Source organism: Corvus moneduloides, chromosome 10 (genome assembly GCF_009650955.1).
Source record: "Corvus moneduloides isolate bCorMon1 chromosome 10, bCorMon1.pri, whole genome shotgun sequence".
NCBI lineage: Eukaryota > Metazoa > Chordata > Aves > Passeriformes > Corvidae > Corvus > Corvus moneduloides.
Genome location: NC_045485.1, coordinates 18,182,071 through 18,199,966, shown reverse-complemented (window position 1 = coordinate 18,199,966; position 17,896 = coordinate 18,182,071). Strand labels below are relative to the sequence as shown.

The window sequence follows — 17,896 nt, the reverse complement described above, 5'->3', positions numbered from 1 at the left end:
GCACACAGTCATTTTAAAAGCAGAGTTCACTGGACATTTAGGAGCAGGAGTCGACATAGTTTATTTTACAGAATTTGAAGCTGACTTTATCTACCACAATCAACCAAGTGAACACCACTGCACGCATCTGAAAGAACTACATAGACTGTATCACACCATTTAATTTCAGTCAACTGTGCCCCATATTGGTTCAGTGAAACTGGTCCACAAGACAAAAGCAGATTTAGCAGGGTCACAAAGCGCATTTACTGCGACGTCCACGTTCTGGCTCCTGGCAGTACTTACCTTGCGTAGCTGCTCTATCAGCTCCAGCTCCTCCTCCCGCTGTTTGGAGTTTTGTCTCACTCGAGGGTCTGCAGAATCATTAGCAGGAGACAAGGCACAGGTGGAGGATGAAGCAACAGCTAAAACAGCAGCATGAAGGAAAGAAAATCACTAAGCACGGTTTGGCTCCATGTTGTTCACTGCTGCACCGCATACAAAGTTCCTTTCACAAACCTCTTTCTTTCCTTTGATTATTAATCAAACTAATGGTCTACCAACCTAAAAGAAGTGTCAACACAATTCCCTCACTCTTTAGATTCCGACCTTTCTGTTGGATAATGGTCGTGCACAAATGACGACAAAGTTTTGCCACATGGAATATGTTGAAACAGTTCTCTTTCTTCAGAAACTGCAATTCTGTTACAGGCTACTGGGCTGTTGAAGGCTTGTGTGGCAAACGTGTAAGTGCAGACCAGTAAGAGCAAATTCTCACACTTCCACAGATATGACAAAAGAATATTGGACAGCTCCAAATAAAACCCTGTTTCTTCACAATGTAGATGTCATCTGTCTACAAATGGAATTCTGCAAGTGGTTTGATGATAAAGACCTGAACTAAAAAAACACTGCAAGCCCCAGGTAATGCAGATGTCAATATAATGTGACAAAACTAGCTAATTTCTGAGCTATGTAACCTACCTTTCTTTGCTTCATCCCTGACAGCTGTTCGGAAAAGGAAACTCTCAGGTCGCTGGGAAGGGTTTCTATAGGAAGGCGGGGCTGCATGGCCAGGATATGGAGGGGAAAGGTGGACTAAACAAATGTGGAAAGGCACAGGAAAGGAAGAAGGAAATGGTTAGAGTTTAAATAGGAAATGGGTTCAGCAATGTGGTAATTAAAAAGAACAAACCAAAAATTTTAATGGAATAATGACAAAATAAATTACAGCCATGCATGATAAAAGCAGAGCAGGAAAAGGCGCTTCCAAGGACACTTGCATGCAAAGCACATTCCACATACCAATTCCAACAACTGTTCTGACTCTGAATGCATCTGTGTACCAAAGCCTGTATGAAGGCCTAAACCAGCCAAACCCTGCGCTCTGCCTGAGGACAAACTTCATCCCTGTTGTCTCTTCCCTTGTGTTTTTCTAAGGAGACCCAAGTAACTGGGTAAATTCTCACACATAGCAGTGCCACAGACAGAGGCGGGAACAGATGCTCCCCTCTCTTCATAGGACAAATAAGCAAGCAGGCATTTTGATCTTTTTTTTCAGAATTTTTCTTCCTGTCCCTGTTACCTGTCTGAGCAGTAGGTGAGCCAGGGGAGATGGTAGATCTGTCATCACTCTGTGAACAAAAAAGCAAGAGAGTATAAATGGGCCTAATCTGGAAAAGCTTTGACTACATTTTCATTTTCTGTGTTTTAAGAAAAGCTCTATCCATCTAAATGTGTTTCAGTAAAATAATCAGAAATAAGAAAAAAACACAGTATGTTGTTCCCCAAGTCTTATCTCTGCAGAGACAAAACTTTTTCTTCTACAGAAATGTCACAACTGCTTTTTTTTCCAGAAGAAAAAGAATGATGAAACAGCGCTGACTATGCAATGACAGATTGTTGTTAACTCCTCCTTCCAACCCAAAGTGAAAAAGTGCTCCTTGCAAAGGGGACAGCAAAAACCAGGTATTAAGCAACATGCAGAACTGGCAATACAGCAGCCCCGATAAGGAACACCAAAACACCTCTTTGACACCTTTGCTAATGCAGAACTGCTATTTACTGAACATCTGTCCCCAGTGAAACACACTGTGGTTTCATCACAGTGTTTACACAAACTAATGATTTCTTGTGAGGAATGCATTCAGCACAGCAGTTTCCACAGAAGAGAAACAAAAAGACAAAGAATACAAGTGTACTTTTGATGAACTCAACTTGATCAAGAGTAAATGATCTTGTACAGAAAAAGCAACATCAAAGGCAACCAAGAACCCCTTGGAGCAGAGACGGGTTACCATGTTTTATAGATCAGGCCTCCTGCAGACACAGCCTAAAGCTAAGATGAGGTAATACCTTCTACAGTTTAATCAGGTGAATCAGGTTCACACCCTACCTGAACTTTTGATTAGATGCTGACAGACTAACACCTGTTAAAACAGATGTGTGGATCCAAGATTTTTTTGTTGGCTCTAGTGGTGAATGATAATAGCAAGAGATACCTTGACAGGACTGAAGGTAGAGGCACTAGGCAGGGTAGTAGCACAGCTTTCTTGGTTCAACCCTGAGAGTGACTGAATGCAGAAAGAAAGAGAATGCAGTAGCAGAGTTAGTGAGTGGCTGACAGGTCATGCACAAAGGTGGAATGCAGCAAAATTAAAAATGAAGAGGTGATCACGATCACATTCTCAGAAACACTCAACAAGCAACACATCAATACTTGCTGAACTATAGTTAAAGCCTTCCTACTCTCCTGAACTTTCTGACTAATAAGCTTGGGAGGTGCAGTGCTTCTTTTACACATAATACAGTGACATTAAAAACAGAATTAAGAACAGTAAGTGAGGCAAAAGCTTCTTTAGTAACACCTATGCCATTGGAAAAAAAGAAACTTTACCCTACAACAGTCCATTCTAGGCCACCATTAGAAATAAATAGCTTTCTTTTTAATGCTTTGAGGATGTTATACATGTCTGAAAAATCAGAGAAACCCATACACAAGAGGCTCAGTAACACACACTTTGTATCTGCCACAAACACTAACAACTGGTCCTTGTGATTAGACACAAAGTAAACGAGATTCTGTGGCTGCAGTCTCACTCTCAGGGAAGATGCCAGTGTCAGGATTTACAGCGTTGCCACAAATAAAGTGCAGTCACATTTCAATAATGACCAATATCAAAACCAGCCAAATAAACAACTTTTCCTGTTTATAGAACAGGGGCTGCAGTTGTACCCATCTGTCATTGACAGGTGGATCTAGAAGGCCAAATCCTGTGTCTGACTGAAAGCACCATCAACACTTTAACATTTGAGGACTGAATGGCTCACTATACTTTCTGAAACAGCATTCAAATAGCAAAGTGACAGTTCAGCAGTTCAGCACAGGAAAGAACATCAAATGACACCTAGAAAATACAGGCAGTGAAAGTCACATTTGGGAGTTAGTTTTTAAAACCTTTGCAACTATTCTGCCACTTCAGAACAGCACAGCCAGAAGAATTAGAAGGGAAGATTTATGCTCAGGGCAAAACTTAAACACAAACATCTTTAGACTCTGTGCAGACTTACAGCTGATCCTCAAAACTGCCTCTTTCCCCAGAGCAGGGCAAAGCCAAAATGGTGGGGTTTTTTTATTTTTAAGAGTTCCAAATATCACTTGACTTAGACAACACATTAGCTAGGAAATGAGAAAAATAAAATAAACCAGAACTAGGTGGGCTCTAACATCAATGTATCTGCTTATTCCTGTATGAAAAGAGCAGGGCAAGCTTGACACAGACAAACAAGAAGTGGTCACAATGCACGTACCCAGCAGTGGGCAGAGGGAAGGGGGACACGGCACAGCACAGGGAGGGACAACCACAACACCAGCACACTGCATGCTCTTCACCTGTTTGCGAGTGCCTGGCCTCCTTTTAATGGTATTGGTGTTATTGTCAATCTCAAACACAAAGAGAGGCTCAAAGCCATTCTGTCAGGGACAGTAAGGAAAGAAAGAGAGGGAAGAAAGGAAGAAGTGAGGCAAAGAATGACTGTGAGAAAAGGCAGCCACAATACTAAAGGAGCCAGGATGCTGCAATTCAGACTTACACCACCCTCTGCACATGCTGCACACAGCCTTTAGGTCTAGCACCGAAGTCACAAAAATTTCCCTGTGCCAGAAACAACTGCAGATACAGGGAGCGCCAAAGGAGAGCCCAACCAGAACTCTGCATGAACCAAATAAGGATATTTTAAGGGAATTCGGTTATTAAACATTTGAATACACAAATGAATGCCAACGGTCTGAGAGAAAACTCCAGGGTAAAAGTCTGTGTAAGTCAAGGCCTGCTTACTTTACCCATACCATTATTATTTGTAACACTCTGGTGCTTAACTTAAACCTAGCCTTAACTTGAAATGTTTCAGAGATCCTATGTGCTAACAGTAACATGACAGCCTCAGGCCACATTTGAGACCACAAGAAGAAAACAACACAAGGAAGGGAGCACAAGGCAGGAATGAAATAAAAGTTGTGAGAGGAAGAGGTCACAGCAGCTGCCTGATGCTTCTGAAGTACCTTGTGGGCTTTGCAACAGAGAAACTGAGCAGCAGTTAGAGACAATGTTTTGGGGTTTTTTTCCCCTCTGATAGTACTAACCTTGTAAGGGACAGTATGGGAGAAAAGAGAAGATGATATTTGGAGAAAAATGAGATTTAAAAGCAAGGAAGGCTGATATCATTAGCCAAGTCTGAAAGTGGGATACCAGCTCTACAAGTAACCTCAGTTGTAGTGAATGGAACTATCCTTGTGAGAACAGCAAGAGGTTATGACTAACATAAAACTTTTATTTTCTCAGAGAGGCCAGTGATTACATTTTTTCAACAACATTTTAGTCTGGTTATCACAGGTCAACCCAAAGAAATCCACCACCATGTGCAATTAAGTTCTACAGCCACACTCCACTTCTAATCACAGGTATGCAAGAGGAACAACAACTAAACGGAACCATTAACATTCACAGAAGGTACAGGCAATCATTCTGGGACTTCAAACCAACTGTCCTGACGTTTTTTATAAACAGAAGGAAATGGTCAGAGTAACCTGTGCAACATGAATACATTTTAATTAGTGATTAAAGACAACAATAAGATGACCAAAAGAAACACTAAAGATTTTAAAAAGGAGATTCACAACTTAAATTTTTTGTTAAAGCAGTAACAATGCCAGAGGAGCAAAGTAGTAAAATAAAAGCTCACTTGCTTTCTAACTCCATATTAGATTTAGTACTTATAAAAGCTTTTCCTTATGTCCTCAGAAATTAGACCTAGCTAAATTTCAAACCCAGAAGGATAGGGAAAATGTCAAATTCAGTGCAATAGAACATAAAAAGGTAAAAGCAATTTAAACTCTTAAAATTTTTTTCAAAGCAAACTGATGACCATTTCCTTGATGTTGAACAAGTTTTTACCCACACCATATAAAATACATTCGTGGAAACAAAAAATAGTACAAATTCATGAGCTAGTATGGGTGTAATGTTCCAGTTACAGTAATTGCTACAAACAGCTACCCTGGCATATGTGACCATTAGGCACAGTGTGGATTTCTGCTACAGAACAGAGCTGTGGATCAAAACCCTCAGCATTTCATATTCTATTATAATTCAGTGCTGCTGAAAAGAGAAAAGAACCAAAAGAAAAATGAACAGAGAAATTATTGCTTTCAATCCTTCCCTGCCAGCCTGGTCACTCTTTTTGTGAAGTGAAAGGATGTAACTTGGTTAGACAAAAAGGAAACAAACAGCAATGGAAGCTAGTTTCAAAATAGTTTCTGAGAATTCTGTATCTTAATTTACAACAGAAGTCATGTGATCACACAATCAAAGAGAAATGAGGTTCTTACAGGTATCTTTAAAATATATTCCAAAGACAAATTCACTGACAACAGAGAATCATCTCTTAACCCAAACCACTGCAGTTCTCCTGTTTTTTATTATCTAAATATGAAAACACATTTTAATATGCTCACTGATAGTGATTTCTCTAAACAGGCACATAATTATTAAATTTCTCTCTAACATTTTAAGCCTTCTTTCTCACCCACAAAGTGCTAGTCTTATGAAAGCAGGAAACCCAAAAAGTCTGAATAAAGACACAGTAAATATCTTGACCAACACGTTCAGGAGAGAGACATTCTAACCAAGGGTGCTGCCTAAAGAAAATCTAGGCAGATAATGGAAGCACATAAATCAAGAAAATAAATTCTAGGCATGCAGTCATGCAACAGCAGGCAGATCAGGTATATTTTTAATTTTCTAGACATGGATTACGACATTAATTGTATTTTTTAGTTATGCTACATTGCTAAGATACCACAAAGGAAGCAATAGCATAAAACATGAATTATGTGCATACATGTTTTTATTTTGGTAAGTGTTCAAAATAGATGGTTTTTAAGACACTTGCACTAATAAACAATAAAACTATATGAGGACTATTTCATGATTTATAGCATTCATAAGTAGAACACTTTTTTCCTGTGCCAAGTATTTCTCACCCCCATGTGCAGGACACAGACAAGTTAAAGTAGAAGGCTGTACTAAGCACTAAAATCGCTTACTTGACACTGAAGAGCACATCAATTAGGAAGCAAGCTGAATGGAGAAAAAAATCAAACCATAACAACTAGAGGTGAATTTTTCATTTTAGAAACTGTTCTTTACTATCAGTAATTTTCTTCTGCTCTCAAACAAAATATAAGCTTTAATTACTTTAAAGAAAAATGTAATTGTCTTATTAGCAAATGGCTGACAGCAAAAGTGTCAATATATTCACAACATCATAGTTCACAGCTAAGCTACTTTTCAAAGGAGATGGTCATGTTTTATGCTATTCAGATTAGCTCTAAAACAGTTGCTCTAATCTGAGACAATCATAACATGTTGTCATTTCTGTGCTCTAGAATCTGCCACAGAAAAAGGCCATTACGTGCAGGATCTTACCACTAACAAGGCACTATCATCAGTATGCTGAGACCTTCTGGATGGAAAGGGACACTGGGAGGTGGGAGAGATGGAGCAATGTCAAAAACACACACAATGTCAAACACATGGTATGTGAACAGACAGACATTTTGGAACATGTACTGCTTGCTTATAGCAGTAAGAGGCTCTTTAAAACAATCCATGAATTATCTGTAACTCTGTAGGAATACACAGCCATGTGACCCAGGAATTACAGTGCAGTCATATTACTTAAGGAATCAATTATTCTGCTTTCTGTGTTGTGTCAAGCAAATACAAAAAACTATGTATTCACAGTGCTTACTCTGGTAGAACAAAGGACCTTTTAAAAGAATACATTTAGAACAGAAAAACATTAGGGAGAAAAAGGAGTAAAAACTATTTAAATTACCCCACATTTTGGTAATTTTCTGACAAAAAGAGTTGGAAAATGCTGCTAAAGAACTATCATATTTGTTATGATATTAAAAGTTTTGATCTAATTAACACTACCAAGTGAATTATCTTTCTCTGGACAAAAGTGGGGATGGCAAGCAGTGGAAGAGCTGTCACTGTGCAGAAATCTGATGCAGAGAGTGAACAGATGTCATTGGCTCAACTCTGTATATTTTAGAAGACTGAGCCTTGTATGATTAGTGTTCCTGGTTTTGATTATAAAAACTATATTATTATCAAATGATAGCAGAAAAACTTAAAAAAATTATTACTTTTTCTGATGGCCCTCAAAATTCTAAAGCTTAATATTTCTGGGACAACTGGTGATCTAATAATGGGAAACTGGGAGAAAACTGATCAGTGAAGGATGACTACAACTCTAACTTGACTGAATACTCCTGTTAGAATATAAACTGTACTGCTCATAAGGAGCAGGTTAAAATGGAATATGAAATGTATTTTCTGCAGAGAACACAGAAAACGTACAAGAAACAATAAAACAAAACACTTGGACAGGCAATCTACATGAACAGAAGGAAATACTAGACTGATCCCATAAGCAGAAAACCCCAACCCAAGGCTTAATAACATGTGAAAACTATGCTATAACCCAGTTTTGAAGTGTTTTCCACAATGAGGAAAATAACTCTGATGGAGAGCTAAGAATTTAAGTGCTAACATCCCCACTAATGCTCTTATTAGACTCTTACCTCACTATCCATTGGACTTTGTTTCTGAGGACTTAAGGAGGCTTTTTGCTACACAGAAAAAAAAAGAAATTTAAAATAATGTCACAGAGAAACAAAAGCTCACAACAAACCAGCATAACTTAAAAGTGTTTTAAATCAAAAGCCTTGGTTTTTAATAAAACATGCATTGGGGAAATTGCAAACTTCCCTGAGCTGAAACTTTCCTGATATTAGTAAAAAAATCAGCCTCTATTCCATATTCAAACAAAAAAAAAAATTCAAATTATGCATATGAAAGATGCATAATAAACCCAAAATACAACCCAAGGGAGGAATTTAACTACTGAGAATAAAGTGGTCATGAATAACAAAGGCAACAGAAGAAAAATACCCAAAACCCAAACTCAAACCAAAAACCCCAGAGACTCATCAATAAACAACATGCATCCTATAAGCTTAATCTTTAACTAAAAGACTGAGCTGAATCTTTAATAAGCACCTTTCCTACAAAATAGTGCCAGGGGCCTGAGAATAGTTGGTGCTAACAAAAAGTCTAGTTTCAGGCAGCTAAGACCCTTTTTCTAAACTAACTGTATACAACAAATATATGCAATAAACCATTATTTGCTTCTCTGCAGACCACCCTAAGCCCAAAATATTAACTGTAACATTTCTTAAATTTGTGATGGTGAGATTCAGGTAAGTGACCAGAGCAGCAAATAGTAAAACAAATTTAAATCAACCATCACATAAATAAACTGGCATGTTAAGCAGAAGACTTCATATTGAGTGCAGAGACAGAGAAGACACAGTGCTCAGAGTGAGTGCCTGATGTACTGTAAGTCTGCACCCATGCTTTACACAAAAGTAACTTATTTTATTACCACAAAATAGCAAAATAGATCAGACAGCATTATATTTTTGTATGATGATTATTTCCTCCCAGCTACATTTGTCCTCAAAATGAAACTGCCTCTACGCCTTCTCAGATAAAGACCTCTTCTTTCTTAAACCAATCCCGTCACATCTATGCAAATGAAAACTGAGAGAATAAGGTGAACTATGCAAAATCAGAATTCTTTGCAACAGTTGTATTTTGGGTAAATCTTCCATCTGCCTCCCCAGTGCTAGCTTTGCCTGTGTTAAGCTACAGCACCAACAGTTAATGGATTTAAATGCTATTTGTCCAAACTCTTTATAAAGTGCCAGGAGCACAACATACAAGCAATAATTACCTTGGTAATTAGTTATAATCAAAGGATTTAGAAAAGATAAAGTATGAAGTAGGTACAAAAAGGAGACACCTTAACAAAGTCAAGGACAGCTTCTCTCTGAATCTGCTTTGTTCTCATCCTCTCCTCCTCGTACTGAAGGGCTGCCAGCTGGGCCTCCCGACGGGTGCGCTCGATGTGCCGGCGGTGCAGCTCAGAATCTGTGTTAGGCACCTGGAATCAAACAGGGCATCAGGCCATGAAGTCAGAGCTGCAGATGGGTTATGGAGAAACAGCCCATCTCTTATGGAGAACATCAGTTTGGTTTTGCATCAAACTCATTCAAAGGAATTAGAATTCTATGTGTTACCTGGGTCTGGTGACTTGATAGAGAGAGAAAATAAGGTGAATCGGGCAGGGGTCTGACAAATGCAAAAACAGAGAGTAAGTAGACTTTTAATCTTAAATCTAAAAACTTTGCATACATGAATTGTCAGTGATACACAAGTATTTCATCAAATCATAAGAGTAACTGTCTACTAATAGCTGTGATGATGATTTAACTCACTGTGAATCACAGATTTTGTGCAGTTACTTCTATTTCTTCTCCCGAATTGTAATAAAATTTTTTTACAGCACAAGATGTACCAATGGGATTGTGTATTTGGCATACTACATTGAGATACCCAGTACTTTACACCCATTCTCTAAGAGTAACCAAACCAGGAATTTTTCAGATGATCCTCATTTAGAGGAACAACTGGCTACTATGGTTATTTGAGGGAGGAGAAAATAATAAAATGAATCAGCAGAAACTATCAACTTCCTTTTCCCTACCTCTCTGTCCTGTCCACATAACTCCTTAGTACTTGGTGATGCTCTCTGTCCTGCATCAAATTTAGAGTTTCAGGTCTTCGTAATTCATCTGTGTCCCTGCAGGTAAAACACCAGGTGGAAGGGGATTTGGCCACTGATGCATATAGACTACCGTCAGATTAATTCTGCTCTAGATCACAACTGTTTTTGTGAGAGAAATGCCCAAACAATTAGCTTCAGATAATTACAAAAGTGAAATTTGGACTAAAGAAATCACATTGGGATACCAAGTTAGATCACAACTACTGCAGTTTGCAATTAAACATAACTTGCTTAATTAACAATGATTTCAAAATACATGAAGATGGACTCTCTCTTTTAAGACAATATTCTGGTTATTGTAGGCCTTATTCTGCTCTGGGAAGAGCAGAATTATTTTTAAACGTCAGGAACCTTTGATACTTTCAGCATAAACCTGCTCAGCTCACCAATCAGGTGACTGCCACTGACACAAGCCCTCAAAGTCACAAGGTAAACAAGAACCCATCTGGCTCTTATCCATCATATCAACAATAAGGGAGAAATTTTGCAGTCAGTTCTTTGCTAGGAGGCAGCTGTTAGCACTGAAACAATTCCCAAGGTCCACAGTCTACAGCATGTACCCTGACATGTTGCTGCCTAGAAACTAAGTTGATGGAAATCAAGGAGCTTACTCTTGACAGCCTAAACTCTGCGACCTTCGCTCCCGGGGCAGCCATGGAACACAGACACACTTAACCATGCATTTCCAAAAATGTCAGTCCAGCTGGCTGTGTGCACACTTAGGGCCTTTTCCTCACGAAGATGAGATGTGGGAGACCCATATGTTACAGGTCTTTTCTGTTACTTAAATTAGCACCGAAGCACATGACAAATCCATTACTTAGAGCTGTTTTAACAGACAGGACTGGGTTCAGCTCAGTGCCAAGGAGTGTGTTTAGAGCAGAGTACACACAGCTTTGTTGCATCAGGAATGCACCACAGTCTGTCCAGAGGCACAAACCGTATTTATTTAATTGAATCAACTAATATAAGTACTCTTGAGATGAAGTCTGTGTTACATCCAACTTTCAGAGTTTTAATGGCTCCAGCATGCCTCAGAAAAAAAAGAAGAGGCTGCCTGCCAAGGCATTTGTGCAGAATTATTGTGGAAGCACTTTACAGCTTGTGGTTGCCACAAAATAAAATACTTGACTAATAAAAGCTTGAAATACAAAAAATTACTCATTGTCATATGGCTGTTTTTACACAACTTTGAAGGCAATAACAACATGACCTGGTTTTACTGCCTTAATAATTTCACTCTGCTGCAGCATAGTAAGCTACAATTCATTTAGATCGTTAATGAACTACTTCTGCATGAAGATCTGCTGCTGTCCTTAAGTTAAATTTTGAAATCACTAGATACCTTACTGAACTACAACTTCCTTTATCATTACCATCTCTCTATGTAAACAGCAGCTCTCCCCAGCTAACCAGCCTTCTCCTAGTCCCTTCAGATTTACCATGGAAACCAGTGTTTGTAAAGTCTAATTATTTCCATGTCGACCACAAATGTTCAAATAGAAAAATAAATAAACAAACAAGCAAAAAATCAGTTTTGCAAACCAAGAGCACTCACTTTTTTTTGGGGAGAACATGGCAGAACTGCTGTATCACTTTATACCTGACTTGTGGACAGGATAAGGAATGCTGACACATGCTGTAGCAGTTACCCTCCCTTGTATCAGTACAGCTACTGTATCTGCACATTTTCTGCACATTTCAGAATGCCTATTAAAATGTTGCCAAAACTCTGGAAAAATTTATACACTAATCTTGATTTCATTTTCTCTTTCAATACCATTTCAGAATCCATTAAAAACTGGTTTCTACTGACAGCATAAGTAATGACATATTTAGGACTAGCAGTTGTCTTTTCCACCACTCCCCTGCCCCCCCCAACCATTCCAAGTACAACTGGGCTGGTTTTCTGTGGAGTCCCTGCAAATTCACTTTCACTCCACAGAATACTGAAATGCTTCAACGGTATAACAAAGGTTCTATCAATTTTCATTTGCAAGAATTTGCTTATTTTTTATCTTTTATTTGCTTATCTTCTTTTCTTTTACTAGACATCCAAAATTTTTTCAGAAACTTAACCACCCCTCATTGATACTCTCTGTCCAATTCTGACCTTTATTTTACAGATGACCATTCTCTCCAATAAGCCAAGTAATCACTAAAGATCACAGGCATACTTCATCAAAATAAGCAACTTGTTTTCAGCATTGATTCCCATTCTATCCTTTCCGCTGATGTAAGCTCATGATTATGGCCCAGAAAGGTACTTTTCAACATAAATGAATCTCCCACAATACTAAAACCAGCAGGAATCAACCATGAATGTGTCCTCATGGCACATAAGATACTCCATAGTATCTCTATCCTTCCTGCAGTACCTTTATCCCCTTTGTCCTCTATGTAATAACAGCTTAAACCAACTATTTAATCAAAGTACAAATTAAATCACAAAAAGAAGATATTAAATCAGTTTAAAACTATGCACTTGAATTAGGCAGATTTATTTAACCAACTGATTTAAAGTTGAACATTGGCATAGAACAGTTATGCCTTTTGCTCACAGCCATTATTAGAATTCCAATTCCTAATCTGGAGCAATAATTTATCAATGAAGTACCATACACACTTCTGGTGAAGCAACAGAAAACAATGCCATTTTCTAAACACGTTTAGTAAACACGTGCTCTGCATTCATCATGAAATTCTGGATAAAATTATTATTACCACAGTAATTCTTACCTGTTTTGATGTAAATGTCGTCTTGTATCCTCTGTTCTCTGAAACTCTCTGATGGATACAGGCTTTGCTGGCGAGCTCTATGCAAAAAACCACAAAAGACTAAGCTAGCAATTTATTCCGAAAACTGTACATTAATGCCAAACAATCTCTTTGCAGAGCTAGATCTGTAACTACTGGTATTGAAAACACCTGACAAAGAAACACAACACAAGTCAAGGATGTTCATTTCCAACCAAGCAAGCTCACTCTTATTTTTTCTCCAATTTAAATAAATAAGTTTCCTGCTGATAACTTTGGGAGTTTAAAACCTCCAGTATTAAGAATCATGCAGGGAAGTTCATGTTGGTATAAAATTTGTATTGAAATGAAAATACATTCTTTGGAGTTTAACTCTACAAGTGTACAGCAGTGCAGACTGGGTTCTCAGAAATACAGAATAAAGGAGCTGACAGTCTTTTATGATGTTCTAAAGACAGGTCCCAGAGGGACCAAGAAAGCAAAACATGGGATTAATGAGAACACTTTAGGTTTAATCTGAACAACGAAATAATTCATCCTTTTGGGAACAGACATATTGCCTTTGGTGTTATTTAAAAACTTCCACTGACACCCATTAATGTAGGAAAATAGAAACTTTTCAAGATTATCTTGCCAGTTTTCACTCATGCCTGCATGCATGCTGCTATACTGCAGTCAGCCTCTCTAAGTAGTATTTTGGACTGTCTTTTTAGAGAAACTACTGCTTCAGCTCAAAGCAGTTTAATTTTTATGACTAGACAGACCCCAAGGAACAGCTGTTGTGATGCTGAACAATGCCTTTTCCCTATCTACAGCAAGGAGTCCTTGGATTGCATTGCCTACAGTTGGCTTTTCTGAGTTTTGCTCTTGTGTCTGTGCTTCAGCTTCTGTGATTTGTTAGTGAATTTACGAGATTTGCAAATGAATGCATCTCTCATACTTGTGTGACTGATTTTAAACATAGTAATATAAAGCTGACAAAATAGGGACCAGACTCCTACATAAAAGCTAAAGATCCACTTTTTTTTTTTCCTTCAAATAGCAAATATCTTTCTGCTTCAAAACACACAAAACTTTGAAAGGACTCATCTGAATCACAACACAACAGTTACTGTTTAAGCAGAGCAGCCACAAAGATTTTTTCAGACAAGTTATTCATGTAGTCTGTACAGTGAGCCACTGAACTGTGTAACTGTGTACATAGGTACTAATTAAGACTGACAGAACACAGAATGAAACATTATGTGGCCAAAAATCTGTTTCTATAGGTTCAGTTTCTGAGGACTCTCTCTAGTAGTTTAACATCCAAATGACTTAAGAGGGAAGAGTTTTCACTAGGGCCCTGCTGGGGTGGGTGAATTTAATGATTTCAAGTGAAAGCACCACCTCATTGGAGATTCGCCGCTGGTCAATGTATGCCATGAACTGGGAGCTGAGGCTGTCTGAGTCCAGGCACTTGGGCTGCCTCACCTCTTCCTCCTCCTCCTCCGTGGCACAGCTGTCAATGTAGTCGATCTGATCAAGATCATGTTCCACTTGACAAACATACACAGAGAAAACATCCACAATTAGATAACCCACGGGAGAGGAAAAAACCCAAGAATGCAGCAATGTCAGGAACTAAGACCCTACTTTTTCTTCCATCTGGGAAAGCTCAGCCTGAAAGCTCTTGGATTTTGCCAGGCCCACTAACATTAAATAAACAAATTTTGAAATAATGATAAAATTTATGACTTTCAAAAAGCAACAAGAAACATGTATCAAGCATGTAGTTTTATACTGCTGGCTGCAGATATTTTGCAATGACTAAAAAAGTAAATACTGTGGGGTTTTTTTCAAAACCAAAAAATATTTATCAAAATCTTTCAGCTAATACCAATACTTGTACTATGATTGTGTACATTTTTGAATAATTTCTCTTGGTTCTCTGTCAGAAAAATTAGAATGGATATGACAGATCCTTCTACTAGTATTACTACTACAACAAAAAAAAGAGCAGCATGTCTAAATTATCTGGATGCAAAGACAATAAATATAAGAAGTGTATGTGAAAATAATGAACAACACCACAGAAAGCAACAAAACCCCTCTAAAACAATGTAACGACACCTGCAATTTTATTTAAAAAGAGGAATGAAAAAAGAAATTGGGAACCACTGAAATGAGAGCAAGAAACAGCACAGTTTGTCTGGTATTGATCTTCCTTTGTGGGGGAGATATTATGTAGGGCAATTTTTTCACTTGTCACTGCTTTTCCACATTCTGCCCAGGGATTCTAAGAGTCATGACATTGAGCAAACCCCCTCTGGTGAAAAATACTGCTCTGGGGATGGAGGGGAAAGTTTAAATTCCCTTTCAGAGCACTACAGCTTTCTTTTTTTCTTGAAACTCTCCCCAAACTTGCTCCAGACTCTTGCAGACATTCTTTTTTACTCCCCCGCCCCTTTCCTGCTTGTCTAAAACAGACTTCTCTTTGCCTCACCACACAATCTAGCAACTGTTACTGCCAAAGCCACCCCCTCTGCTACCACAACCATCCAAAACTACATTCCTATATACTTTGGCTTTATTAAATCACCATCTCAGTTTCGAATCTAAAAAAAAACCCCAACAAACCAAAACTCCCCTGCTTTCCAGCCTTACTTATTAAATAATGATGATGGTGATGATAGCAACAATAATACAGAAAAGAGTGAAAGATATTAGTATCTGTGTTAGGAACACAAAACTGCAAAGCATCTGGATCTCTGACAGCCACATGCCATTTTGTGCCCCTCTCATATACACCTACTCATGAACTGATTGTGCTCCAGCTTAAAAGTCTGCAAGGCATTTTGAAATCCCTGGTGTACAAAACCCAAAGAACGAAATAAAGTTAGTCTTGGAGGCACAGCTGGCAGCACTACCTGTTATTAAGGCTGCCCAGAGCTCCCCATGACACCATGTCTTCAACTCTTCTAACTGCCAGAATTTAACTGTTTGAACTGAATTTTTTCCCCATTAATGTGTGAAAGAGTGTGAGTCAACTAGAACACTTCAGCTATTTCTAGAAGATGGCAAAAAACCCAGAAAGTTGCAGCACAGAAGAATAAGACCAAGAAAAGAAGATGCCAAAAGATAAAGATGGGGAAGAAGAGGGAAGAGAGAAGAAAAAGTGGGAGTTGGGCACAGGGGATTAGATGTAGTTGGGAAGAGTGACACTTAAGAGAAGATGTACTGTAGCCACCAGGGAAAATGAAAAACAGGGAGCAGCTGAGGAAGAAGAAAAGTCAATCGAAGTATATGCAGATGAGATCTAATAATAAGAAGTGCAGAAAAATGGAGAAGAAGGAATGATTGAAAAAACAAACCTGACAGACTGTTAAAATTAAGCCATATAGACAAAAGGAGACATTGGTAGCAGCAGATAATTTGGAAGTTAAAATGAAGGAGGACTGTGGAGATCAAGAAACATAGAAAGCACAATCAACTCTTGAACAATTACAAAGGGGATCCTGTTAAGACTGCAGGACACCAACTGAGAAAGTGCAACAAAAAAGCACTGCCACTCACAAACACCAGCCCCTTCTAGATGGCTTTAAAGTTTGGATTAAAATCCAAGACTGGAATGAGACATCTGTACTACTTGGAAATATGAAATTCCCTGACAAAATTGCTCATCTCGTTCTGACAGCAGTCGGCACAGAGCACTGACAATTTACTACTGCAGAAAATTTTCCCCAAAAGCTCAAACAGCAAAACTCCATGCACTGAAATTCAGTATTCCAAAATACCAAAATTTGAAGCAGTTGGAGACTTTAACATAGCACATATGCAAAAACTGACAAAGTTTTCAAGAAAATCCCAACTCTGCTGCTATTTGATTTTGCCTTTAACATCCTTAAAACAACAGTATTTTTACAGTTTCCACAACATTGCTTTTGTGTAATTCTACCTGGACCTTTCTGTTTTTTTCCTCTTTAAACAATCAATATCTATAGGAAACATTCTGGAACTTTAACAATGATGACAATACACACTATTAGCCAAAGGTCACTACTTACCTCCACCATTAGTTACCACTGCACTCCCTCTGTTTTCTTGGTACTGACTTTCTCTTCTCAATCTCTGCTCTTTGGTGATCTCTGCCACACGTAACGGGAGATCTGAAAACTCATCTGTTGGCTTTGGAACACAAACAGCAAAGTCAGGAAACATTCTTCTTCAGAAACATAATTTTGTAAGCTACTACCTCTTGGTTTGTACTTCAATTGTCCTGTTTTACAACCACAAAACACTAATTTAAAGCAAATTAAGAGCTTTCTTTAGAAACCAGCTTGCCTACAGTTTTGTTTGCCGTATCTGCACATGCCTGAAGACATCCCAGGATGGAAAATCCTAGCACCTTCTCTAAAACCAAGCTAGAAGTGCAAGCAGATATATGGAGGATAGCTCACTGAGACACTTTAGGTCTTGGCTACTTTATAGTTGTCCCAAGAGGAAAAGGGAACTTCTTCCTGGGAATAATAATTGACAATCTTTTTGCTAAGAGATCCTATTTTCCTGCTTCTAAATAGCAAACAGATTTTAACATTTCAAACAAGCTGCAAAGGAAGAAGACAAAATTTCCAGCTGATTTCTGAAGCTGAATTTTCATGTTCAGATTTATTTTATTGAAACAACTTTTCAGGAATAATTACAGTTGACTCAGCATTGTAATATGAAACTGTTACCAGGTTTTTAAAATGAGGAACCCCATTTTTCTCATTTTTTTATGCTCCAGTAAATTAATTTCTCATGCACCATTTTATACATTTCTGTTAGTATTTCCAACTTGGGTCTGTCCCATATAAAATTGAGCTTGTTTTTTCTCCAATAAAACAACAAGTAATATTGGCTCAAGGCAACCTGCACACCAGCA

The 17,896-nt window shown here is 38.2% G+C and overlaps 1 protein-coding gene across 12 annotated transcripts in view; it reads right to left on the bottom strand.

Annotated features, from left to right (window-relative positions):
* Window positions 1-17,896, bottom strand: part of LRCH3 (leucine rich repeats and calponin homology domain containing 3) — a 62,712-nt gene that overhangs the window by 12,363 nt on the left and 32,453 nt on the right. For 2 of the 12 annotated variants that reach the window (XM_032118921.1, XM_032118923.1), the window contains exons 8-20: window positions 17,040-17,160; window positions 14,383-14,531; window positions 12,979-13,055; window positions 10,159-10,254; window positions 9,692-9,743; window positions 9,415-9,555; window positions 8,132-8,179; window positions 6,966-7,019; window positions 3,872-3,952; window positions 2,481-2,552; window positions 1,565-1,613; window positions 964-1,077; window positions 286-404 (exon numbers count right to left, since the gene is read on the bottom strand). In XM_032118921.1, the coding sequence (XP_031974812.1) occupies window positions 286-404; window positions 964-1,077; window positions 1,565-1,613; window positions 2,481-2,552; window positions 3,872-3,952; window positions 6,966-7,019; window positions 8,132-8,179; window positions 9,415-9,555; window positions 9,692-9,743; window positions 10,159-10,254; window positions 12,979-13,055; window positions 14,383-14,531; window positions 17,040-17,160 (1,173 nt within the window). The remainder of the gene's footprint in view (window positions 1-285; window positions 405-963; window positions 1,078-1,564; window positions 1,614-2,480; window positions 2,553-3,871; window positions 3,953-6,965; window positions 7,020-8,131; window positions 8,180-9,414; window positions 9,556-9,691; window positions 9,744-10,158; window positions 10,255-12,978; window positions 13,056-14,382; window positions 14,532-17,039; window positions 17,161-17,896) is intronic. The other 10 variants (XM_032118924.1, XM_032118932.1, XM_032118925.1 and 7 more) reach the window with 9 other exon arrangements.